The sequence below is a fragment of the Molothrus aeneus genome, chromosome 1, assembly GCF_037042795.1.
Source record: "Molothrus aeneus isolate 106 chromosome 1, BPBGC_Maene_1.0, whole genome shotgun sequence".
Classification (NCBI taxonomy): Eukaryota; Metazoa; Chordata; class Aves; order Passeriformes; family Icteridae; genus Molothrus; species Molothrus aeneus.
The window spans coordinates 107,262,735-107,288,913 of NC_089646.1; the positions used below are offsets into that span (position 1 = coordinate 107,262,735).

The 26,179-nt window shown below is 40.2% G+C and overlaps 1 protein-coding gene across 1 annotated transcript in view; it reads left to right on the plus strand.

Annotated features, from left to right (window-relative positions):
• The window catches only part of TAF4B (TATA-box binding protein associated factor 4b), a 56,573-nt gene that overhangs the window by 26,667 nt on the left and 3,727 nt on the right, over nt 1-26,179 (plus strand). Inside the window, exons 12-14 of the mRNA XM_066546604.1 lie at nt 3,483-3,608; nt 4,562-4,618; nt 16,914-17,033. Of these exons, the coding sequence (XP_066402701.1) occupies nt 3,483-3,608; nt 4,562-4,618; nt 16,914-17,033 (303 nt within the window). The remainder of the gene's footprint in view (nt 1-3,482; nt 3,609-4,561; nt 4,619-16,913; nt 17,034-26,179) is intronic.

Sequence of the window (26,179 nt, forward strand, 5' to 3'; positions counted from 1 at the left end):
AGTACAGAGTTCTGTATGAAAAGACTTTGGAAATCTGCACTTGTACGTTGTTTTCTCCAAAATGGGACGTACTATTGAGCTTGTGAGCAAAACTGAGGAGGAAGCTGAAGTCCAGAGTAACCAGTAGGACATAGTGTCTTGCAGACACCAAGAACAGAAGGAAATGGTTTTGGACAGTAGGCTGGATAGGGCTAGTTTCTTTCTCATTGAACTAAAGCAATAGAAAAACAGGTTTTTGTCTGATTGAATTGCCAGAAGCAGTGATAAGATTATAAGATTGCAATAAGCTGGCTTTCTTTTCCTCTTTTCTCAAAAGCAAAACAAACAAAAAATCAAAAGTAACGGGCACAGTAATCTTAGAGGCACAGATCCCCTCTTTTGTTAGGAAGATGGTATTACGTGACAGAGGAATGTCCTACAGGATTACCTTTGTGAGCAATGCTATTGTGAGAGATGCTGACAGGCTTTTAGGAATCTAAAGTTCAAGAAGAGAGCACTGCAGGGTGCTGGAGTCCCGTTATGTATTAATATAGATCTTTATACAGCCCTGTATTCCATCTGCCCTGGTGCTTACCCCTGTTCTCTTTTCCCTCATGGCTTTTGATTGGTACCCCTGCATGATGTGGGCTACATCTATGTCAGATAAGTTCCCAGTGTCTTTCCAGGAGGGTTGGGTGGTTGCTCCATAAGGGATTTTGTACTGGCCTATCTTCATTACAGAAAGACAGCACTAGGCGTAGTTGTGGTGAAACCAAAGTAACTGTTGTTAGGGTGGGAGTTGGTATAAAAATACCAGTAATTCATGGAATCATAGTCAGGAAACTCTTCTTCCCAGTTACTCAGCTCATGCCTGGCAGCTTTCATCTGATAGATAGCCCTGCAGAGAGAGTGAATTGGCAGGGTAAAAGCTTCATGCTGTGCCATCATGTAGACTTGTCAACTTTAGTCCTTTTTTTTGTTAAATTTAAGAAAAGAAATTATAATTGGAAGTCATTGACTTAATTGGGATAAAACTATGATGGTGGTCTCTTTATGTGAAGTAGGAATGGTCTTTCAGATGGTTGGGAGCTGCTTTCTGTGATGCAGCTCTTGTTGCAGTGCTCTTTTAGAGCCTTTGGAAAAACATAAAGGGAAAGAGTTTTTATGTGGATTCATCCCAGCATGAAACAGCTGCCATGTTCCTGTGGTTGGAGGCCCTGAGCTCATGGCTCCGAGAGGCATGGTGGTGGTGCTGAGCTATAAGTGATGCTCCATGGGAACATTTTCCCCTCATGCAGTAGTACTGAAACGCCACAACACTGAACTGCATATCTGTAGGGGCCGTGGGATGTGGGTGATAATGCTTCATCATAACAGCACTGGCTACAAGTCATGATACAATGGGGTACAATGTCATGTTTTCTGTCTCAGCAATTCCCTGCTAAATGGCCACAGAGAAGTTCATTGAGTAGGACAAAATATAACTGCAGGTGTTCCTCTTTTAAAAATTCCTGAAATAAGCTATCTTAAAACAGGTGATGAGCTGAAATACTGTTACAGATGCACCTATTTCTTGTCCCATATAAGCTCATGGTAGTGCATTGGGGAGCTTCTGCTTGAGGAGACTTACATTGCTGGTTGGTATAGGGTCATGGATTTGTCTTAAAATGTGTAAATATCTGGCTATTCCAAAGCGAAACACTTCTAAACTTTGGAAGAAAATAATCTTCTGGTACTACAGCTTTCTTCTTTGTCCTTTTAAAAGGATTGTGGCATGGTGGTGGATTATTATAAACTGCTGCTTCAAAACAAGTTGTACTGATGTACTGAGAGTGACTCAGAAATAGCTTATGCTTTGTGGAGAGCAGTTAAAAAAGACTTGAGCAGTGACAGACGTGGAGGGGAAAAGGTTTGTTGGACTTTTTTGCAGAGCCACAGACGCTGCTTGGGAAAGTCTCTGGTTGCAGTCTATGGTGTGTTTTGAGCCACAGTTGGTAATATGTGACAATGAGGTACCTCATTGAAAAGGACCAGATGTAATACCAGAAAAGGGATTGATTTCATGCTCTAACTCAGTTGTGAAAATTCAGATCAGGAGACAGCAGTGCTCCACAAGAAAACTTTTACTTTCCTTCCATCTTTTCATAGTGCACAACTGTGTGTGAGAAGAAGCAGTATAGTATAGTATCTTAGTATCCTTGAAAACTAAAAATTGAGTAACTGACGTCATGGATAGTCCTTATACTTAACATATAACCTTGCCTAAAATACAGCTGTAAAATATCCTGTGCTTCTTTTAGAATAGTTGTATGTCAGAATTGTTTCATTACAATGTGAGACTGGTATAAGATAGAACGAAGAGACTCTGAAAGTACATGGTGGTTTTGGCTGATAAATGCCTCAGGATAAATTTCTCAGGGAAAAAAAAAAACCCAAGTTCACAAAATAACAGAAAGAAGACAGCTGTAGGACGTGCAATAAAAAGTGGTACAAACAGGTGGCACAGACATGCCTCATCTAGAATGGGCTCCTTGTCTTTTGTTGCCTAATTGCCATCTGGCCAACGCATGGCTCAAGAAGTCTGTCTTTGGAAAAGCAGAGTAGTAAAACCAAGCTTTTCAGGGTCAGTTCACCACGTTTTGGATCTTTCCTTTCTCTGCCTTTCTGAGCTAAAGTAAATGCCAACTCAGGCTTTCCAGTTGGGGCAAAAATAGAATGTAAAATAAACTACTGATTGCTATTCTTGAGACCAAAAGTACCTCAGTCCTGTGTGTTCAATGATTGTTGGACTAAAGCTAATCATCACTATTCACTGGCCCGGCTTTGTACAGGTGGCTGGACCAGATGACTTCCCTAGGTTACCTTTCAACATAAGCTATCCTGGGACTTGAAAGATTCACTGAGGCAAAAATACCTATTCTTAAAGCTATAACAAACCAGATATAATACATTTCACCTTCTTCACCCCTAAGATTCATTATAACTGGTTCGAGACCACCTTTCCAATACATACATACATTCCATCATCTTTTTGGAAATACCAGATGATGCTTGTTTCAACTTCTGCGTTAAATAGCTGAAACTAGAACACAAAGCACTAGAAATTTATAATGTCAAATTCTAATTTTTTTTTCTCTTCAAAGGAGAAAAGATATTTTGCCCTGCTGGTTTACAATTCCTTTTTCTTTCCTGACATGTTTACTGGATAATAAGTTGGTGGTTTAAAACAAATTTTCTTTAGTCTAAGGTTAAGGAAGACTTCTGCTATTATAGTCAGTATAGACTGGATGTTTTTAATGTCACTTGTTCAATAACCTCTTACTAGTCACAGACACTTGGAACATGCTTCAGTGGAGAGGAGACATGTAAATAACTACCTACTACCTGAAGTCTTTATAAAACAGCCCACACATTTCAGCTTTGAAAAATAGTGTTGTTCTTCTTGGATTGTTCCCATTAGGTTTATGAGCTCCTGGTTGTCTATAACAAAGTTCTTTTTTCAGGGGAGTGATAAGTACATCGTATGTAGTGACACCAGAGCACAACTGAGATTTCTTGAGAAGCTTGATCACCTAGAAAAGCAGAGAAAAGATGAAGAGGAACGTGAAATGTTGCTTCGAGCAGCCAAGGTAAGACTCGTAAGTTTCCAGGGAAGTTGTCATGTCCTCTAGATTGGTGACCATCTTCTGGTTTCTCCTACTTCTGCTTTAAATATAGTAACCATTAATTCTGTCACTGAAAATCTATAATGTTCAGGACAATTGTGGCTATACAGAAAAGGATTTAACCTATTTACATTTTTTTTCAATAGTCCACAAGAGTTCTTTGAAATGTATGGTGAATTACTTTTATGAGATTATTTCTACTGGTCAAAATGAAGTAACAATCTATAAATGTCCTTCCTGTATCTCTTTTTGCCTCTGAAACAGAAGCCTGATGAGATCCACCACTGTTGCATGTGTATTTGTTTTCCCTTTTCAGAGGGCTAGCCTTGGAGCTGGTACCACAGCATCCATGAACTCCTGATGGAGCTGTTGCTAGTACAGAATTAAGTTTCTTCTCTCTTCCTTCCCCTCAGGAAGAGGAGGGAAAAAAAAGCTAGGACAGTAGATGTTGCTTCATCAGCTGTGACTTGACTATCTTCTGTTGATTCTTTTCTTTTGGTTTTGTTTCAAGCCGAATTCTGGAGCTGCTTGGGTGGAAGCCTAATCTAGAGTTGAACGAACAGTGTTGTGCTTGCATGAATAGAACTCCCTTTCTTTCCTATACTTCCTGTCCTTTTTAAGTGTCTGCTGCTGACATGAACAACATCATGCCTAGACTGGACCTGACTGACAGTGTTAGCATCATTTTCAGCTTAATCTTGCCTCTGGCTAGAGCAGAGGCAGCCGGCCCAGATGAGGAGGGGTGTGCACGTATATGCGTGGAGGGGGATGGAAGCCAGTCTGGATTGAGGCATTCAGCCCTGGAGCTAAATCTTTCAATCACCAGAGAAAACTGTCATTTATTAAATATTTAACAGATAGGATGGTGTTTGGACTCCAGTAATTTCTATTCAATCTTTTTCTTCTTCCTTTGGTAGAGCCGTTCCAATAAAGAAGATCCAGAGCAACTGCGGTTAAAGCAGAAAGCAAAAGAGGTAGGAGTTTCCAGTTACCATGCTTGCCTTTGTGTGTTGAGAGAAGGTTGGCAGCCCTGTCCTGGCAATTAGGTCAGGGTTTATTTTGCTGCTGCATACCATTTGCAGAGGCCTTGGGGAAGGACAGGAACTGCCACAGGCAAGGGCAGTGCTTCAAATGAGGTCAATGAATTATGAGCTCTCTTTTTTTAACATTTTATTTTTGCAGTTTCAGTCCTGTCTCGAAACAGTCCTTTGTAAACTGCAGCAGTACACTTGGTAGGAATATAATGTGGGATTAGAAAAAAAAAAAAAAGAAACTTTGAGATTTAGCATCTGGGACTGTACAATAGGCTACATTTTTCCAGGGTAATTGTTCGTTTTGTAAATCTGATACTGCTTATAATTCTTTGGCTGGGAGGCGGTACTGGGATTTAGTTTTAAATGGAAAACGCCTCTGGCTTTTAATTTTCTGGGCCCAGCAGTTTTCTGTTCTGGAATGGAGCCCTTGTTTCACACAGTTCATGTTTAGCTGCAGGGGTTTTAGTTTATAGCTTAGACTGGTTAAGCTTTTACTCCCAGAGGCCTCTGCATAGCAACTGTAGAAATCAACAAATAAGTTCATTTATGTCTGCAGCCTCCTCTCAGTAGCTGACTTTTTACATTTCCCAATATCCATTTCCTGACTTTTCTAGCCTGAGAGAAAAAAGCTCCACTAATTGGAGCTTATTTTAATTGAGCCTTAATATTGGATCTCACTGGAGTTGCCCCCAGAGCTACTGGGAACAGAATGAAATGAAAGTACCTAAGGTTGAAGATGTGTGTGCGTGTGTATGTGTGTGTGAAATTTTTCACTTGACCTACAGATTCTTGTCCCTGCTGAATAAATCATCAAGCCTGTTCACATTTCTGATTAAGGATCTGACAGCAGACGATAATAAAGACAATTGAGGTGTGAGACGTGTGATACAGAGCTGAAGAAATTGGTTTCTATAGTTACTTGACTGATTTCATGCAATTTTTAAAGATCTTTGTGCTAAATGAGAGTGATTTTCTGAGCAACCTTTTTCCTTAACTGTGCCTCTTGAACTATGAAATTTGTTGTTGCTTAACATTGCTGCACTTGGCTCCTAGGTGCCAGCAGCAGCAGGTTATTTATGAATGCTTTAAAGGCCCTTATTGTTTGGATTAATGTAGGAGCCCAGGCAAAACAAATGGAAATCCAGTAAAATAGTATTTGAATCAATGCTCTGGATTTGCACCACAGTAGATGAAATTTGTAAAATGAGAAAGAAGGAACTTGCTTTACTATCTATCTTTTAATTCTTTGTTTCTGCTTACAATTCTTTCTTCATTGCTACAGTCTGTGAGTACAAAGTTGCCCTAAAGCCCTTCCCAGTTTGCCTCTAGTGCCACCAGGATCAACAATCAGTGGGTGATGCTAATCTGTCTTGTTTTGTAGGTGACTTTACCTCTGCATCATCTGATTGTTTCTAGATGTACTTTCTTTTAATAAAGACTGCAAAGTAATTCATTTATGCAGCTTCTTTTCTCTTGTTTTCTGAACAATAATCTGTAAAATCATTAAAAGTATTCTGTGGTTTGCATATTTAGAGCACAAAGAAGGTTAGATTAGATTCAGTGATATTTTTCATGAGATCTCTTTTAAAAAGTGGCATAGTGGTGTACAAAAAAACGAGCCAACAGAGCAGGGAAGGCATATAAGTTTCGTGCTTGGTGTTCTAATATGTCTTGAGTTCCCCTCCTTCAGTGCATCTCATCTTGTGCCAGACTAACACAACCTGCATCACTCTTTGTCCTGTGTGTTTCTCCATGCTGTGCTGCTCCCAGAATGACAGTCTCCAACTGCTCCACCAAAAGAAGAGGAGGCAGATGTGCCTCTTGGGGCAGCACAGATCTTTGTGTTGATATTCACTTAAAGAACTCTGTCCTGCTGCTTTGTTCTCCAGAGAATGAGGCAGCCAGAAGCTTCTCCAAGCTTCACACGGAGAATGGGGACACCCACCTTCTGTGCCAGTGGTGCTTTTTCATCTGGGACCATCTCAAGATGGAGAGTGGAAATGAGAACACATGCAGCTGGAAAAAATTAGCACTTTATTGACAGTTTGGAAAAAACTGGTCAGCACACATTTGCATTAAAAAAATGCAAGCATGCATACGACTGGAATAAGAGCAAAATAAAAATCAACAAATGTCCTAAGACTAAAACTGGTAGCACAGAAGCATGGTGTACAGTGGGATGGAGGCTTGAAAAGGCTTACTCTTGTCTGTCTGTCTTGTCATGTTGTGGTTATAGTCCGGTCCTAAGGAACCAGACTTGGAAACTTTGATGCCTCTGTCAGCTGGAATCAGATCCTTTCCAGGTCACTCCAGTCGAGTATCTGCTGGAAAGCTTCATCTGATTGTCTGCTTATAGTTCTTTAAGAATTAATATGGACCTGCCTTCCTCAAAGCTGTCTTTTGTATGTTGATGGTGACCCCCTGGGAGAAGGAAGAGGGTGTGGAGTAATGGCACTGTAATGTTCTAAGCAAAGTTTCCCAAAATGCGGGGTGTACATCCTGACAATGAATACTTATAAATCCAGGATGTGCTGTCATCCAGTAGCTGGAAGCAACATCTTAACATTGCTGGAAGTACATCCAGAGACTCTGCAGTGGATTCTTTTATCCAAAGGGCTATACATAATTGCTGTGACCTTTTCATCCCTTTTTGCATGACCTATTGCCTCAAACTTCCCCTATGCTAAGTCATTTACTTTCCTATATTCTTAGCCTATGTAGCTTGCCATGAATTAAGTCTGTATTTATTTCCCTCTTTCACCTGTTTCAGCAGATTTTAATACCTATGGAAAGTGCACATTCCTTCTGAGACAGCTGCAAGGCTTGCCCCAAGCTGCTGCTTTGTGCACTCAAGAATTTTGTCCTTGCTCTCCTCACGGACCAGCTCTTTGTGCAGTGGCATTCCTACAGTCTGGGTAAATTACCCCTGTTTTTCATTCTGCTTTATCTGCCTCTTCAGGCTGAGAGGATGCAGCCCTCTCATTGTCCATGATGTTTGCACTATTAAACCCTGACTTTTTTTAGGTGGTTTCTGCTATTTCCTGTTCTACTTTCCACAATGCTTCCAGTTACAAAGAAAATGTTCAGTCAATGTGATTCTTGTTGCTGTATTTATAGTTTATCTGTGCCTTCTTCTCCTTTCCTGAAATGAGCTTTCCTAAATTGAGTAGGTATAGGATACTGTCAAATGTGCTAGCCAGCCATATGAACAGTTCATTGCAGAAGACCTGTAAAAATGTCAGTATTAAACGGTGCATTATAATTCTAAATAAAAACTCTGATCCCTTAGAATTGTTTAGTTTGGAAAAGACCTCTAAGATCACTGAGCCCAACTATTAACCCAGCACTGCCAAGTCTTGGGCCATCACTAAACCATGTTCCTAAGTGCCCCATTTAAATATTTTTTAGACCCCTCCAAGGATGGTGACTCAACGACTTCCTATGACAGCCTGTTCAAATGCTTGTCAACCCTTTTGGTGAAGGAATTTTTCCCAGTTTCCCTGTACTCCTGTCCCTCCTATTCAAAAGTGAGTGTTTTTGTAGTACAGCTTCAGGAAGCTTAAGGCTGAACCTGGGCAAACCTTTCAGAATGTATCTGGGCAAGATACCTGCTGGTGTTGAGCAGGTGAAGAGGTATTTCACTGAGAGCATCTTTGCTTATTTCCATAGTAGCCACCTTTATCCCTGCTCTTACCTTGTGTCACCTTGTCAGCGCATAAAGGGGAGCAGCTGCATCTTGAGCTAGGGGAGGAGTGTGTGGAGCAAGCACCTGAGGGACAGCAGATCTGCCTGCCCCATTCTTTGCTCTCTCAGCAGCTCTGTTCACTTGGGATTGCACAGATCTTTCCACTCCTTGTTCCTGCCTGCTTGATGCACTCGTGCATTTTTTGACACAGATACAAGATGGCAGTAGATGAGATGCTGAGAAAATTCAATATCTTTAGTATCAACTGACGAAGAAAATGGGAGACCTTAGGGTTTTTGTAGAGACAAAACAACCCCTATAGAAAACATCAAACAAAGAGCCAGCATGATTCCAGTGCGTTCTTGGTCTTACATAGTAATGACTGAATTTTAGTTGTTCTGTAGTACCTTCTCAACAGTTACCATCTTTTTTTTTCCTGTTTCATATAACCTACTAACTCCCTTATTTCCTCTAACACTCTCAGGTAATAAGTTACTGTAACTTGATTCTTTGCTGCTTGCCCTACCACCTCCAACTCACATTTTCAAGCTTTTGTTTTCTTTTTCCTTTTGTGCTGCTTCTCTATCTAGTCTTCTGGACCCAATGGTTCAAATTATTTAAGACCACTCTTGTGGCAGGGCAGAAGTTAACTATAACTTCTCAAAAAAGCAAGTACAAGTTGCTGCAAACAAAACAAGACCTCATTGTTATCAATTGGCTTTTTTATGAGCCTTCAGTGGCAGCCTAAGAGCTTCTGCCTAATTACCTGATTTATATTATCTTTATTGTTCTGTAGTGTTTCTTACCTGCTTCTACATGTTTTGAAAAACAAGAAAACCAAACCATGATAATCAAAGAGACATAAATTTCATTAGCTGCAATGTAGCCTTACAAATTACAAAGGGCAATCATTAGAGATTTGGTATGTTACAAGTCTTGTAGAAATTCAGGAATAGAAATTCGATGACGTGTTAGATTATTGGGCGAGCTACAAAGCAAACCAAATGCCTGTTTGTGACAGTCATATTGGTGTTTTGAAGCAATGTAAAAAAAGAGCAGCTGAGACACTGCCTCTGATACCCTAAAACCATCTGCCTGAAAGATGGCAACAACTGTCTTTAGTGTAAAACAGCCCCCCCACAAAACTCCATTAAAAGTGTTCTTGGATTTGCAAATAGCCTTTTCTCAGTTTGTCTGAGAGACAGAGAATGAACATAAAACTGGTATGGCCTTGGATCAGAAATTTGCTAATAGAAGAAACTTTAGGGCTGAAAGTACAAAAAGAAAATGATAATGAAGATCCAGAGAGTTTTCTGCCAAGAAGAGTTGGGTGGATGCATGATGAGATGGACAGGCCTGCCTGCTGATGGTCATTGAACAGTCTTCTCCTAAGTGATAGCATCTGAAACAAAACCTGTGGAATATGTTGCATTTGTGTGGGGTGCTGTAGTCTGTTTCTTGTCCTTGCAGCAAAATTAGCCTAAACAGGGTCTGAAAGCACATAGAGAGCTTGATGGTGGATGCTGGACACCCAAAAACTTCCCCGGACCTCAAAATAAGGCAAACTGATGGGACTGCACAGGGGAAATCACGTTCCAAGTGTCCTAGAAAACACACAAATGTATCAATAATGGGTAAGCAAACAAAAAAAAACAGGTAAAAGGAAATACGCCCTCCAACACATTGGAAATTCTTACCAAGAGTGGGCAAAATAAGGAGTTAGGAAGTCACTGTGCCCTGGATTTTTTTCTTGTGTGGAGTTAATTATATATTAGGAAATACCAACTCAAAATACCTTTTTTTTTTCCCCTCCTCCTACGGGTAGATTACTTTGTGGATGTCCTGGAAAAATGTTCTGTTGTTCTCCAGAACATTTAATTGCAACCTTTTAGAGAGGCAAAGCACCTGGTCTTGGGGCACACAGCTACGGTAGGGCTTGTCTTGCCACTGAAGCAGGTATCTTGGATATTAACCTGAAAGAAATCTACAGTACTAAATACAGCTCTGTTATAAGTCAGGGCTGCATTTCAAACCAGTGCATGCTATTCTGCCTTTCTGCTGTTAAATCTAAATTACAACAGAGGGAAAAGTCAGTGGAAACTAATTGTATGGCTAATTAAAACAGTTTGAAAGGAAGCAATTGCAAGAAGAGAAATTGCATTATAGGCAAGAGGAGAGGATGGTAAATGTTTAAATATGCAGCCTCCAAGTGTCAGTTTTCCTCAGAGAATGTCCCCCATATGAGAAGTCTGCTATTCAGCCACATTCAACCTGTAGGGCAGAAAATTTTGTGTAGGAAAGGTAGAGGCTGGAGGCAGTAATACTCATTGAGCTTTATGACAGCCAGTGTGAGAGGCTTGGGATTGAAAGCAGATTTTAAGGTTTATTTTTCATTTTCTTCTCAAGTTCCTTAAAATGCTTAAAGGGAATGTGAAAAAAATTGCAGTTCTTTCTTCCAAAGACAATGAAGAGAGAAGTGACTGAGAGCAGTAGACAACTTTCAAAGCACTAAACAGAGGACATAATGAAACCCAGTGAAACCTTGCTTGAAAAAGCTGGTCAAAAAGAGAGAATGGATACAAAAAAGAGAAAAGTCATTTCAGTGGGATAAGTGGACCCATTAAAAAGGTACCTCAGTATTTAGTTATTTAAAAATACAAAGTAAAGGGCAGTAAAAGGCTCAGAGAGGTCCTGAGGTTTCTCTTTCACACATGCAAGCTAGAAAAGGCAGACATTGAAATTTGGTCACAGTTTCTTTGACTTTTACTATTTGTTAATTTATTGTTTAGTTTCTTTATTGAGGGAGCTGATAGGATTGGGAGTTTCTGTCTCTTTTGTATGCTTATATTCCTTTCTTTCCCCCCCCTCACCCCCCGCAAGTCTTATAAAAATTCTTGTTCATCTACTTTAGTGCTTTTATTACTCCTGATGTACTTATTGCTGGATAGCACACATAACCCTTAGGCATACATTAAGTTGTCTTCAGCCTTCCCTGGTTTCCTTTCCTGCCAGTTCTTCTGTTAGTTTAAATATTTATTTAATCTCTCCTGTACTCCATCTGCCTGTAATGTCATATGTGGAGACATCCTCACTTTTACTTAATATTAAACCTTGTACATGTACGTTTAAGTATTTCTCTTATATTAATTATAACCAAGTCCAGAATTGTGGTGTTTAGCCACATCTGTTTTGCCAGCATTTTTCTGAGCTCATTTACATCCATGGGGCTGTATTTATTTGTTATTGCATTGCCAAGACAATTTTTCGGCTTTTTTTTTCTTCCCCAGGCATAAGTTCCTAGCGTTCAAATGAAGAGAGATTTCTTTTCTCTGCTCCTCAGATTTGTTTCCTAGTACTTTGTATATTGAAGTGCCTGCAGAAGCAGACAGTGGTATGAATTTCTCATGCCAGCATGAGGCTGGCGTGTCATCTGCTGGACAAGGGCTGCCTGTCTGGCTTTTCTTTAACCTCAGTCCTGTTACTGCTCTGTGAGCCCTGGCTAAGACAGGTGATCTCATCTCTACCTGTAGAAACACCTTCCCTGGTAAAACTGTTTTTTGAGGATCTTCAAGAGCAAATGTTTCATGTACTTTGTCCTCTATGAAAGCTTATATCAAATATCTGAATCCTGTCCTGGGGACTTTGTGACCAGACACAAAGACTTTAATCTACTCTTTTTCCAAGGTGAACTTGTATTCAGCTAGATAACACTCTTTTTTTTTCCCCACCTTTGATAATACAGCCACCCTCTGCTGTACACATCATGGATTAACTGCTGTGAATTAGTTGACTTCATTTATAGCAGTGTATACTTTTCATCAGTTGTGTTTAAGGGATTCTTTCTCTTTAGGGAAAGCCTCGAGATTTGCATAACTTGCATTATTGAGGCTCTGATAAGGCAGGCAACCACATTATCATGTCCTTCATAACCAAAAGGGTTTAAAACCAATCTGCAGTATTGCTTTAAGTAAAAGTTTCAGCATCTCATAGCTGAAGTACTTCTTGTCTTCTTATACAACTTAAAATTTATTTTTTAATATTGAAGTGCCTCAAAAATGTCGTTGTATAACAGTAAAAATAGATTTTGCGTATTTTCTGAAATGTGGTGTGTGAGACATGAGAGTTTCTGTGAGCAGGAAAAAAAATACTTTTCGCAGAGGATTGAGTGAAGAACAGAGAGGTCAATTTTAAAACCTTTCATTCTGTGTGATTACAGCCATGCTGCAAATGCCATTTCACTATAAGGAAGGACTTTGAAACGTACCTTATTTCCTGATTTCTGCTGCAGGTCAGATTAACTAAAATGGTTATTGTGTCACCCTAGAGATTCCTGCTTGCTGCAAGACCAGACTTTAAACCCTATTTTTATTATTAAAAAGGCCAGCAGCAACAAAGACTATTTTACAAGTTCTGAGACATTTTCATAGCAATTTGATCTTTATACACAGGTTTTTAGAACTCTTTGTACTGCAATTCTTAGCATATGTGAAATTGGAAAGGGCAGGAAGGAAGCATGAACATTCATTTGCCATTTGCCTGGAACCCACCCCCTCTTATTGCCCTTCTTGGGGAATGAATTCTGAATAGAGCATGTGTTGGGTTCTTGTGTTGTGGTGGAAGAGCAGCATCTTTTAGCAGAGAAAGTAGGTCGGGTTGAGGGGCAGCCTGCTAGTTTGGGGGTCCAACATATGGGGCAGCTCCCTCCTGCTCCTCTGGAATTGCCATCACATGCTTTGGTCTTTAAAGAAGATCAATCTGTTGTCAAGATGAGGATAATGGTATGATTTCACCTGGGTGTGACAGTTCTCTTTGTATCCTATCATACTCAAAGACACCAATGTTAATAAAACTGACCTCTAGAAGGGAAACCATGCAGCTTCTCTATGTTATATTTTAATAAAGTGTATCTACTACTTTTACTGCCCCTTATGCAGTGATCTTTCTTCCCTAACTTACATGCTACAAAACTAACCATTGAAGAAAGATTTGACTCCACACAGTCACCTCTTGCTCTTTCCTAATCTTGTTTAGGAAAATCTGGCAGTAGTTAGCCAGCCAGTATCCTCGGGTATCCCTTGACATTATCTGCTTGTCTTCTCCTTATCCTGTGCTTTTAACTGCTCACACAATGTTTAGACATTTAATCTGCAATTTTTAATGGAACAAAACTTGATGAAAAGATGATTTTGCTGGCTTCAGCAGGGTAATTTGGATGCCTGCCCATATCGCTTAACGGGGATCTGTTGAGTCCATTATAGAAATTGAGTGTTTAAATTCATTTGTCTTAATTATGTTCTCAGAAAAATCCCTGAGATGTGTAGAATGCAACAAGACTATGATTTTTTTTTTCTTCTTTTGCTTCAAACCCTGGTGAGATTCTTCATGATTTGAAAAATCCTTTGATTAGCTAGGAGGTGGCAAATGTATTGGAGAGAGCAGATGTTGATAAGGACGTGTGATTCCAGCATTGTCTTGGAAACTGCCTGGTCGAAGATGCATCAGTTCTGTTTCTAGAAAGCACATCTTTTTTTATACAGTCTCCCAAGTGTCATTCTCTCCTTTGTTATCTCTGCCAGCACTGCCCTCCAGCAGTATTGCTCCCTCCTACAGTGTGTCTGTGCCAGCAGCACGCTTGGTCCACTAGAATTCCATGGTGTAATTGGTGATGGTGCCAAGGCACTGCCCAGTCCTCAACCAGAGCAGCATCCTGATGCTCCACCAAGAGAGCCTCAACTTGCCCAGTCCCCTCCACCCCATGCTGATGCCAACCCAAAGCCCTCTTGGTATTTAATTCATAGCTCTGCCTTTTGTTGTCACACTTGGCCATGGCTGCCCATCAACAGCAGCTGTGAAAAGGAGAGAGGGGCTTATTTCAATGCTGCTTCAAGCCAGAGGTGTTCAGCAGCCACACGTTTTTGACAAGTCTAACTGCAGTAATGCTGGTTGGTGTGTGTTTTGTAGGGTTGAGAGGGAAGGGGGATGTGTTTTCTGGTGCTTCCCAGGGATGCCAGCACACAGACTAATAAAGTCTTTTGGTTTGTTTTGCATTGTCTTAAGTTTAATGGTTTTAAAAGTTGTTTTACATTGAGTGTAATGGTTCCTAAATTAAAGCAAATCATCTTTCCCCTTCTGGTTTTCTTTTTCACTGGAGCCTTAAGGAGTTTAATCTTTCCCCAGAGGAGTGCTGTGTGCATGGCATGTTGCAATGCCCCTTCTCATGGCAAGAAGACTGTGATGTACCTGTGACCATTGTGACGACAGAACTACACTGCTGGCAGGAAGGAGTGCTTTACTTCTGCAGGGATGCTCCATTAGCTGCCTGTAAGGAGGAGTGGCTCCAGGTCTTGGAGGCCTGGGCAGCTGGAAGTCAGCACGTGCCTCTGCCAAAAACCTCAGCATTTTGTTGCTGAGATTTAACGCTTCTTCTAAGCATTTTATTGCTCCTGCCTCAATCTTTCACAGTTTGCGAAGTTTCAAATTTTTCTTTTAATTTATTTTCACTTTCCCCCATCTCTTATTGGCTGGAGTGTGTTACTGAATATAAAGATATGAGATTTAATCTATATATAAGAGGAAAATTTATCCTAAACATTTTATGCTAGTAAGCCGGCTGGAGTTAACCTCAGACAATTGCAAAATATTAGTAGTTTGAAAGTTCATAGTGTGTCAAGTATTCCTGAAAGCAGTCCTGTGTATTTGGATAAAAACAAGCTGACTGAATGGAGTAAATTTTGATAAATAAGGTTTTAATTGTGTACACTGCACACAAAAGCAAGACTAGTGTGTATGGTAAGTGAATGGTGTCTAGCTTTGAAGAAGTACTACTGTGTGAAGAAGTACTACTACAATTGTACAAAAAACGTACATTGGATGATCAAAGATGACTTGCAAATAGTGCTGTTTTCAAAACTGAAACATACAAACCCCCCCAAAAACTTTATTCTCAACATATTTGTTAAAATTTTGCTTTCCCTGATTTCTGCTGAAAAACCTTGAGCAGTTTGTCTCTTCCAGGGAACATTGTCCTTTTAGGAATCTTGCCCTGAAATATTGTTTTCATTTAAATAGCCTAGTTGCTGCAGTACCTGATGTGAAGCTGCCACCATCACTAAAGTCTACTTATATGATGTAAAATAAGGCTTGTAACAGCACCCACCCAGAAACCACCCAGCCAAAAGCTCTCTTCCCCAAAACACTCCCCATGAGCCCCAAAGTATTTTGTTGTTGTGGATTCTTCTTTATTTAAGTAGTAGCAAGTAGGGGACTTAACACCATTTAGGGGCTGCAAGCTCAGTTGTTATCAGCTGCTCTTTTCCTCTCCAAGTGGGATTTCTGAGAGCTGAAAAGCAAGCAAAATCATAGTGTTGCAAGCTTGGTAAGCAGGATATCTGTATTGACTGGGTGAGGAAATCCAGGTAATTCATTGGGTTTATGACAGGAGATGGGAGGAGATTTGGATGCTTTCCTACCCATGGTATGGTTGTACTTCAGTTTTTTTAAGACATGCACACACATCCATGCAGAGAATCCCCATTCTAAGTCCTGGGAATGGGGAGGATGTGGGCTACAGAGCTATCTACACTAGTTGCAGGTCAGACCATCCCAGGCTTGACATCACCTAGAGGTTTATGTTTGGAAAACCTTCCTTCTCCACCCATGCTCCAAGTTGGACAGCTGGTGGATCTGGAAGCAGTGTGTTTGTATTAGCAAGGTGGCTGATCTAAGACAGTAAGTCTGTCAGCAGACTTGACTGAGTTGAGCTCCAGAGCAGCTGGTGTCAATAATTATTGAATAGAATGTATCTCAAAATACAAGAATAAATTTTATTTTAAACAATGTTTTTTAAAACTTTTTAAAATGCTCTTTACTGTGGGTTTCTATCCCATCCCAAGTTTACCTAACCCAGGTGAAGGTTGTTTCTAATGAGTCCTTAGTGTTCAACAGTTTTGGAGGTGAGCGAAAATAAAAATGCAGTGTATCACTACCGTGCTTCAGATGTTCCTGAACATTCAAATATGTACTGGGAAAAGAAAGACTAGCAGTCAGCTAGCAGCATCCTGTTAAATTGGGTAGTACAATGTTTCACAAAAGCAATATTAAGTGCTGAGTTCAGGTGATAGAGGAAATTGGGTATCTTCCTTGTGCAGTCAGGAATTGAGATTTTGAAATAAGAATAAAACCAGGTCACATAGCCTGGTAACTTCAATTTTTAATACTAATCCAGCTTCATAAACCAGTTCAGACCAAGATTTTCCATTAAGCAGAAACAACAAACCTTCTGAGGTAAGGAAGCAGCTACAAGGTTCGTGTTAAGGCCGCATTGATACCACAGTGTGGTCTCCATAAAAGGTGTTAGTTCAACAGTGCTGTCCATAGGGCTCCAGGCATGACTGAGTACTGGAATTGGTCAGAAGTGACCAGAAAGAGGGGAAAGATGCTGTGAAACACATTGTTTCTGTAGGAGCTACAGAGCCGTCTGAAACAGCTCTAAAAAGAACCTTGAACATAATGTGTATAATAATTAATATAGGTGTTTTCTTTTTAAATTAGATGCAACAGCTGGAATTAGCACAGATGCAACAAAGAGAAGCCAACCTCACAGCTTTGGCAGCCATTGGACCAAGGAAGAAAAGACCACTGGATTCATTGAACATTGGATCTGGGCTCGAGGTACAGACGTGGCTTGCAATGACTTGCCTTGTGTTACATCTTCATACTGAATTACATTTATCTTTCCCTGTAGGAAGAAGTGTGAATTCTCTCACACAGAATGGTTTGTTGCATTCTGTAAGAAACCTAGTTTGTGTGTTTGGTGCTTGAAAGGATTGTTTCTGGTAAATTTGATGGGAGTGTGTAATTGTGTGTTAAAGGAAAGACTATGCATAAGAGCACTGTGTGTAAAGGACTAAATGAAATGATGACTCAGAGAAATTCCCAACTATAGTGGAGGGTAACCAAGCTGTGGTGGCCTTCCACAATGGCTAATTGTCATGGCCTCTCAGGTGAACTCACAGTTTCTGGGTTGGATGGCTTTTGGAATGGTTCTTGATTTGACATTTGACTGTGGACATTAATCTATGCACAATGCATAGGGACTCTTCTCAAATATTCTGAGTTCACCTTGGCTAGGTTCTCCTAAAAAGCAGTAAATAAGTCAGTAAAGCTAGACCATTCAAGATGGTCTTCTATGGCTCATGTTGGATACTGAAAGTGCTTTTAACAAACCCTATCTGAGCAAATCTCTCAATGTGCTGAAGAGTAACTGTTCCTGGTGCCTGGGAAGCTTTTGTGGCTGCACAAATCCTGAGGAGACTTCTGTTAGAGGTCATCATCTTTGCTGGAGATGGGAGAAATTGGTGTTACTGACAGTTTTGCCCCTCTATCTTGAAGCCTCAATATTGCTCAGGTGAAAGGCTGGTTGCCCTGACATAATCACAATGATCAGGAACCTGGAAAGCAACTCTTGTGTGGAGGCAGTGATGGTAAAGCTGTCCTTTCTGATGAACCTTCGGTCTTTTTCATTCTTGTTGTCTGGGAAGCTTAAATAGATGGTAGGATTGAAAATACTCTGTCATTTTAGCATAGCAGAGTCTGGGAGGACCTTGTCCTCAGTTATTTGCATTGTAACTGAGATAGTGGTGACAACTGTCCTGTCGTTTTTTCTTCATCTGGACTGTGACAAGAGGCCTCGCTAAGCAGGTGAGATAGATTTGTTTCAGTGAATTTTTAACTTATTTTTTTCCCTGACATGGATACAGAATTAGGTCTTTGAATACTCCCTGTTAACCACAAGTGAAGGGAAGCAATCTTTCTCTAAACAAGCTGCAGAAAGCAGTGTTCACAGCTTCTGAGCAGATTTTCTTCTCTTCTTTGAAGTTTTTTAATGCACTTTCACATGAAGCTAAATGTATGATTATTTTTTTTTAATACCACTGGAAAAACTTGAAAAAATCAGTCTAGCACAAGAACAGTTTCCCCCATGCTTTTCTCATCTTCCCCCAAGCTTCTATCAGGTAACTATTCCTGTTCTTCATAGTGGTTTTCTGTAATTATTGTCGGATTTGTTTCTGAATATTTAACAAGTCTGCCTGTTAAGTACTTTTCAGTTATTTCTCATCATCTGTGGTATGTCTGCTTTATTAAAAGCTTCACGAGATTATGCCAAAGTGAGACAGATAACAGTGATGTTGTTGAAAGCTGGTTATCCATTATTTACTATGCCACTTCAAAAGAATGTGGACACAACACGCCTAAAACTGACCAGAAATCTTGATAACATTCCATTGTCACAAATTTACCTGCTGTACTGTAAGCAGCTTCTCATATGGTTGCCATACTGGACTGATTTGTAAGGGCAGTAGGTGAAAGTAATTCTGGCAGTGAAACCCTTTTTGTTTCTTGCATGCAAGCTCACATTCCAGTGCCTAGTTCTTAGGCTTCATGCTACTGGAAAGCATTTCTCTGCAGACCTTTTTTTTTTTCTATTTTGTGAAATTATGCAGGATAACAATCCTTGAGAAGGATGTTTAGATTTAAATGTTTTTAAGTGTCCCAATATATCTGAGCAGGATTTATAAAAGGCTTAAGACTTCTCATGTAGAATAAAGAATGGTTTTGACAAACACTCTCTAGTTCAAGAAGCAGAACATTTGTAATACATTCATGATAACATGGCAAAACATCCTGAGCAGTAAACAACATTCCATTCTTCAGAGATGAAAGGAGGTCTTTGAAACTGAAAGCAAGTACAATATGGCCTTAGGCTGATACACATTTGGGCATCTTTAAAATCATCTTTTTGGGCAACCTGTCTGAGAATAATTTAAACAGGCAGGATATGCTTTTTCATTTCAAATTGCAAATACAGACAAAATACAGAGAGCTTTACTCTCAAATAATCTTAAATGTCAGAACTTCTAGACTGTGCAATGGCAAGTAAATCTGTGCACAATACTCCTGTGACTTTTTTTTTTTTTTTTTTTTTTTAGTTTTAAAGACTGATAACTTGGTAGATATGTACAATGGAAGAAGTTATTCCTAAATATGAATGATATTTAACATTATTGAGTGAAATCACTGATGCTAACTGGATTAAGATTTTTAACTATGACTTCAACTTTCTTTGGATAATGTTCTTTGTACAATGTTTGTGTCTCCTATGGCTGTGTCAGCTCTGTACAGCTTCTTTTTATGTTTACCTACTGCAATAATTAAAGGAAAGGAATTTTTTCAAGCAATTATTGATGCAAACCAAAGCCCTAATGTATTTGGGCAGACAGGGAAGAAATAATCAGTTACATATGTATGAAAAAACTGAAACTCTGTAAGTAAATTTGTCGTCTATTTGCCTTTCTTTATTCAGTACCAAAATGGAATGGGGACTGGGAAATTTCAGTTCAGCAGACTGGGTTGGTTGGATCTGCTGCCTATTGTTGCAGTAAATGTGAAGGGCTCAAACCAGCATTTTAGGGAGCATGGTATGCTAACTTATCCACAAATAAGTATCTGTGTTTAACTGGGATGATTTTTCAGCCCAAGGTTTTCTATTTCTCTACACACCAGCACTGAGCTTTGCTCCTCTTCTGAGAAGTCTTTTTCCCAAGATGGTTGAGCACACGATTCCTGCCTGTTCATCTTATTTTGATGTCTGAAATTGTGCTTTACTTGGTCTTTCCAGGAGACCAATTATGGGTCATTTTAATGTGGTAACTAGAACATGTGGTGACACAAGCATGTGCTTTCCAGCTAGAAGCCTGCTTGCCAGCAGCCTCATCACCTCATAATGTAACAAGTACAGAAAGAGGCTCTTGTCCAGAGGAGTGCCTGTCAACTGATTTGGACCTAAAAGCAATATAAAAAGAATAATCTATATGTTGCCATAATTGCTTATGTATCTCTAAAGTTGAAATAGCAGTAGGGACAAATCCATGATGATCATGGAATGAAAAAATAAGGCTAATGCTCTAGGCCTAATTAAAAAAAAATAAAGAAAAGGCAGCAATATAATGGGAATTCTTTTTCCTTTCTTGTTGGAAACACTAGTTTGGGTAGTTTTGCATGTTATCTTCACTGCAACTTAACATTTGAATGGTATTGTTCAAAAAGAGCAATTTGAGAAAGCCTTGGTAAGAAAATCCCTCTGTTGTGAAAATGTGTTAATTGGTGCTACTTGTAATCCAGAGGTGGCAATATCTTCATCTCTCTCATTCTTATCCCTCTGGACACTTTTGGATACAATGAATAGGAGAGGCCTTTAGATTTCATTTATATGTGTCTTGGGGTTTGTGCATTTGTTACCCACCTCTCCTCCTCCCCTAGTTTGAGGGCATGTGGTAAACAGTAATGAATTAAAGGGTAGGAAGAATTGAAAACTAACTCATCTTGGGAAGGGAGGACGCTTCTAAAACAAATAAGAAAAAAGTAAACTTGAAACCACAGACTCATTTTTCCAGTTCTTTGTTCTGTTTCATTGCTTTTATTGGTTGGTTAAAGCTATGAAACGCCCCATAATGTTTTCAATGCTGATAAATAGTCAAGGATTTTTTATATTTTTTATTAAGTTTTACTGCTTTACTGTTGACAAAGCCATTTTGGAAACAGCTTTTTCTCATTTCCACTGTAATTGGAATCTTAGAAGTTTGAAGACTGCAGTTCTGTGTCCTTAAACTTTGTTTCCTTCTATTCAGAGGTGTCTTGGGTGCAAGTCAGCTTTGGCCTTGGACCAAGAGCTGTGTATTTGTGCAGAATCATGCACCAGGGAGGAAAAAAAGTCTGCAGATGTTTCTGAGAGAAGACTCAGAAGACTGGCTGTTACCCTTATGGTCCTCATCTGAATAGTGTGGTCAGGCCCTTCATCTACTTTGTATAGGAAAACTTAGTTGAATACCAGTACTTCTGTGTAATTTTTTGGGGTAGAACACTTGCTTTGCATTATTTTTCTGGCTCCATGATAACACATTAAGTACTTAAAAGTGATGCAGTCTCTCCTGCTGTTGGTGTCGAGTTCTTCACTTGCTTTCTCCCAGGTTGGTTCCACTGACTGACTCAGGGTTGTACATCTTGTGTCTTTTCTTTCTTTATGCCAGATCCAATGGCAAAGGAAATTCCTCTTTCCAAATACTGCTTGTGTCTGTTCTGTCCCCTGCCAAGACTGGCTGCTCTGTTAGTAAGTGTGGGTCTTGCTCGTCACAGGCAGTCTGGCTTTGCTGTGGAAACATAAGCTACTGCAAGTAGTTGCTACATTAGTAAATCATGCAGCTGATATGCTGTGGTCAGTGCAGAGCCATTCAAATACTCCTTTTCTGTCAAACTCCTAGCCCTGGCCAACATACTTAAAAGAATGTGATAACTTCCAGGGTTGTGCACATCTAATACAGCAGTCCACACTTGAATTCTCCTTCTGCAAAGAAGTTTGGCAAGCAAAAATGGAAGAAATGCCTTGTTTACCACAGTGGTCATTTTTCCATTTTTAGTATTGACTGTGGGTGGAGGAAATGAGCTTGTCATCTTCTCTTGTGTCTGCCACATCTGATCATTGTTAGCAGAACTTAAACTTACCCTTCTTGCTTTACAACTTTGGGATGCTGGTATGCACATTGATTAAACATATTCTGTACATGGTGCTTGTTTGAGCTTTGGAAATGTTCTTTAGGTTGACTGAGGAAGAACTAAGCCTTGAGCAACAAGTCCTTTCTGCAGAATGGAAGTAAACCCAACTCTTCCAAATGGCTGGGGAAGAGACATGATTTGTTTTTTTCTGGTGTGTGACAATCCAATGACTTATTTTATTTTTTTTTCAGAAGGGGTTTATGCTCTTGTAAGTGGTAACTGTAGAAGCTAGTGCCACTCTTTTTGGCCATAAGCTCTTCTGATGAGGGAACACACTAGCACAATTCATCAGCTTCAGTATTGGTGTTAAGGACATGACTAAGTATGAATTTAAGTGTGTCTAAGTGTGAATTTAAAGGCATGAATTGGCTCTGTAGCAAATGATAGCTCCCTGTGCAGTGAGGCCACTGTCTGGTCTTTGGCATGGGTACATGATAGTCTGCTAAAGTATTTTCTTAGAAGCCGCATAAAATTAATTTAAAAGCAATCACTTCAAATTGGACCGCTTATATACAAGTAGGTGTTCATAACAAGGCTACAAAATCTGTTTCTACACTTCAGTGGTTTCCCTCACTTTCTCTGTGTCTCTTTCTGTCTTTGTCACCCCTTCCCCCAGCCCACAGGTATTAAGTGATACTGGAGTGTGAGGTTTTCTCTACTTTGCATATGCTTAATGTATGTAGACTCTTGATTTAAATTTCCGGTTCTTATTTAAGCTCTTGGACAACTGAAGTGTCTATGACATGGTCATACCTTTGGGGAAGAAGGGAGCTAAAAGTTACTGCAATAATAAAATGTCCTCAGCATCTTAGTTACCTGTTTCAAGACCTAACAAAGCACAGCTCTGTCAGCTAAAGAGTTTCAGTTTCTGTGCTGAATTTCCTGGTGCCTGTCAGTCTAGGCTATACACTTGATCTGAATTTTTTTCCCCGTGTAAATACGCAAAAATATTCTCAACTGCCATTCACACACTTCAGAAATACAGTTCATTGGCTCATATGGTGCCTTCTCTGTGCTAGAGATGAACTTAATTCTTCTTATATGTGAAAGAGATCTGCAATTTAAATGACTAATTGCATTGTAGCTTTAGGCTGAACATATTGGTAATGCACAAATGTTGATGACATGTGAAGGGTCAAGAGATTTATAATTTAGTTGACAATGCATTGCTTAAAATGATGTGGCAAAGAGCCAGAAAATTTTAGCTTAATAATTGTCTGTTAACTAACATGACATATTTGTATAGGATTCATTACCTCCAGGTACAGATTAAGCATCTGATGTACCCATAAGAAGTGACATGCGTACATGAATCTTGGGCATAATAGTGAATAAACTGACACAGCATTCACAGTAATTTGTTTCAATATGTAAAACATGTTGTTGCCTACATTTGAAAAGACTTGTAGGAATGTTGCAATGAAATCTGAAGAAAAATGTGTAATTGAATGGAGTTTTCTATTATATAGATCTGACAGCTCTGTGAGGCTTTTTTGTAGGCTGCAGATAACATCACAAATACACATTTGCTTTCAGCTGCACAAGATGCAGTCTGGATATAGAAATCTGAGTCTTTCAGACATTGGCTTGAGCTACCCGAATGGTCTATAAGGTTAAAAAAATAAAAAATCCCCAGACCCCAACCTAAAACAACCAACTTTATTCTTTTTTAAAAAAGAATCCTATAAATATTGAGTCATCTAATACTTTAGTGTTGTGAATGTGGGAGTATTTCTGTCAGACCGAGGTTTGTTAGAATAGGCAGCATCAGTAGGCTGGCTTGCCACCAGACTGCTATCAACTTCCTTCACTTTGTTTTCTCTGGCCTGCATTAGGCACTTGTGTGTACGAGCAAAAAGGTCACAATTTTGCCAGGGTCTGTTCCTTTCCCCCTGGCTGCTGGAGGAGACTCAGGTAAGTGCTTGAACACAATGTGTTAGTGGTTTTTTAACCTTTGTTTCCTATGAGACAGGAATGTGTTCTGTGTTTTACAGCTGAGAGACCAAGTAGAGCATACAGTAGATATCCCTGATCTCAGTGTGACCACACGTGACAGAGATGGGGGTTGAACCTGGAAGCTTTTGCTTCAATTCACTAGGTGCTCTTACCACCTTTCAGCAACACCTCTGCTGCACACAGCTGTCATTTTTCAGTGTTTGGGGGTGTCATTGAAAAGTGTCTCATGACTTTGCTTCCTTCTGCTGGTGGTATTTTTATAATGTGCAGCAGAGCTGCAACAACAGTCTGCTCTCTTGGGATCTTGGCTCTGGGCCTGTGATATGTTTATGCCACACCAAAAATTGAAATGAGAACTCTTGGCTTGACTTTTAAACATTTGACTGAGTACTTTTCTCCCTTAAAGTGTCTCCCTCCCAAGAGCTTTAAAATTTTGGATTTTGGTTGGTGTGAAGTCATTGAACTTGGGAAGGGAGTGTGTATTTCACCAGGAACAGCTCACTGAACCTGACTGGAACTTGGTGGGGAGGGAGATACCTGCAGACCTCTATGAGCTTTGTGTCAGGACCTGTAGAATAGCTCTGAGCAGTTTTGAAATCCTTGTTGGTATCCATGATCCAAACTTTCAGATGCCAAGCTCCAGATACCTTGCAGACTAGAAGTAAGGTGGGAATGGTGGCTCTGTATTAACTTCACTCTTACCTTTTCAGAGAATTGGTATTTCATTCTCCATCCAGCCACTGGAGAGAGCTCTAGAGTTCTTTAAACAGGTTTCCAGAGCAACCTCTGAATGAAATTGGCTGTTCAACAGCTTGGGACTACAGCAGGAGCACCACAATGGCTTGTGCTGCCAAGTGAGTGCAATTGATCTCTGTCAGGTGTTTATAAAAGGCTCTAAGGGTGACAATGTGCTGCTGTGGAAAAGGTGCTGATTTGGGCTCAGTTCTGAGGACAGATCAAAAGCAGGACTCCTGCTGCTGTGACCTTCTGGGGCTGATTTTAAGCCAGTTGTGGTCTCAGTACTGGGATGGATGTTTACAGTGGTGCAGTTACATTGCTGTAGTGCCTCACCTGGCTTACAAACAGGGTCTGTCAGCTGTGATACCCAGGCTGACTGGTAGAATCTACACTGGTAGTTGTCCCTCCTGGGCTGCATGTCTCTGTCATTTCCCTTCTGGAAGGAAGGCAGGGTGGTGAGGGTTTAACTGAAAGGCAGGAACTTCAAGGTAACAAAAAACCCCAACCAAACAAACAAAAAAAAAAAGAGCAAGAAAAAAAGAAGTTGCTAGTTAGAGCACTAATAATCAGATGTTGCAGAAGGAGGATGCAGGCTGATTGCAGTAGCCTTAGTTAGAACTGATTCTACAGGGATGCATTTTCTATTTGTTTATGTTTGTACTTGTCTGTGACCTCGTTGAAAAGCAGCACTTTTCCCCTAGAAACAGACAAAGCTGTCTTGGGGCATGCTGAAGACTAGCAGTGAAGAATCCCCCAAAACAGCAAGGCACAAGTGGTTGCTGCCCAAATGGGAGGAGCATAATGGAGATGTCAGGGAGCAAGGAGTGAGCTAGTGTTTTTCAGGTCTCGAAAGTTTTGTGCTTTTGAGGAAGGGGTATGTGAGATCTAAAGGAGAGGATTATTGACTGTTGCCTAGGGCCAGACAAGGTCGACCTCCTGCCCAATAGGAATTTGCTGAAGTGGAGCAGCAGAGGACCCTCCCTAAAGTGTCCCTTGTGTCAGCTTGAGAGCTCAGAGCTGGGCATTTCATAAGTAAAGTCTTGGACATTAACAGAGGGGTCTGTGATGGTTCTTTGGGATGTGCAGATCTTGGACCAGTGCTTGGTCCAAGTTCCAAAACAAAACCAGGAAAAAAGTGTTTCAATACAAACTGTGGAAGACAGTAGCTAACAGGAAATAGTGCTCAGCACTGCATAAATTCACTTAAAAGTGGGTTCCCCATCATGGCCCCTGTCTGGACTGGAATGACCTAGGTTGTCTGTTGGCTTTAATTTTAAACCATCATGTACTTTGAGAGAAGGACATTTTCTTTTAAAGCGGTAGGAGCTGTTGGTTATGGTAGGAGCTGTTGGTTGTCAAAGAGCTCCCTGTGGTAGGAGCTGTTGGTTGTCAAAGAGCTCCCTGGCCCCTGAAATGCTGTGCTCGGTAGCTTTGATAAGCCAGAGTGATGCTGTGGGAAACTTAGAACTGTGAATGGCTGTCTTAGTAAACAGGGGCCCAGGACAAGCTTTGAC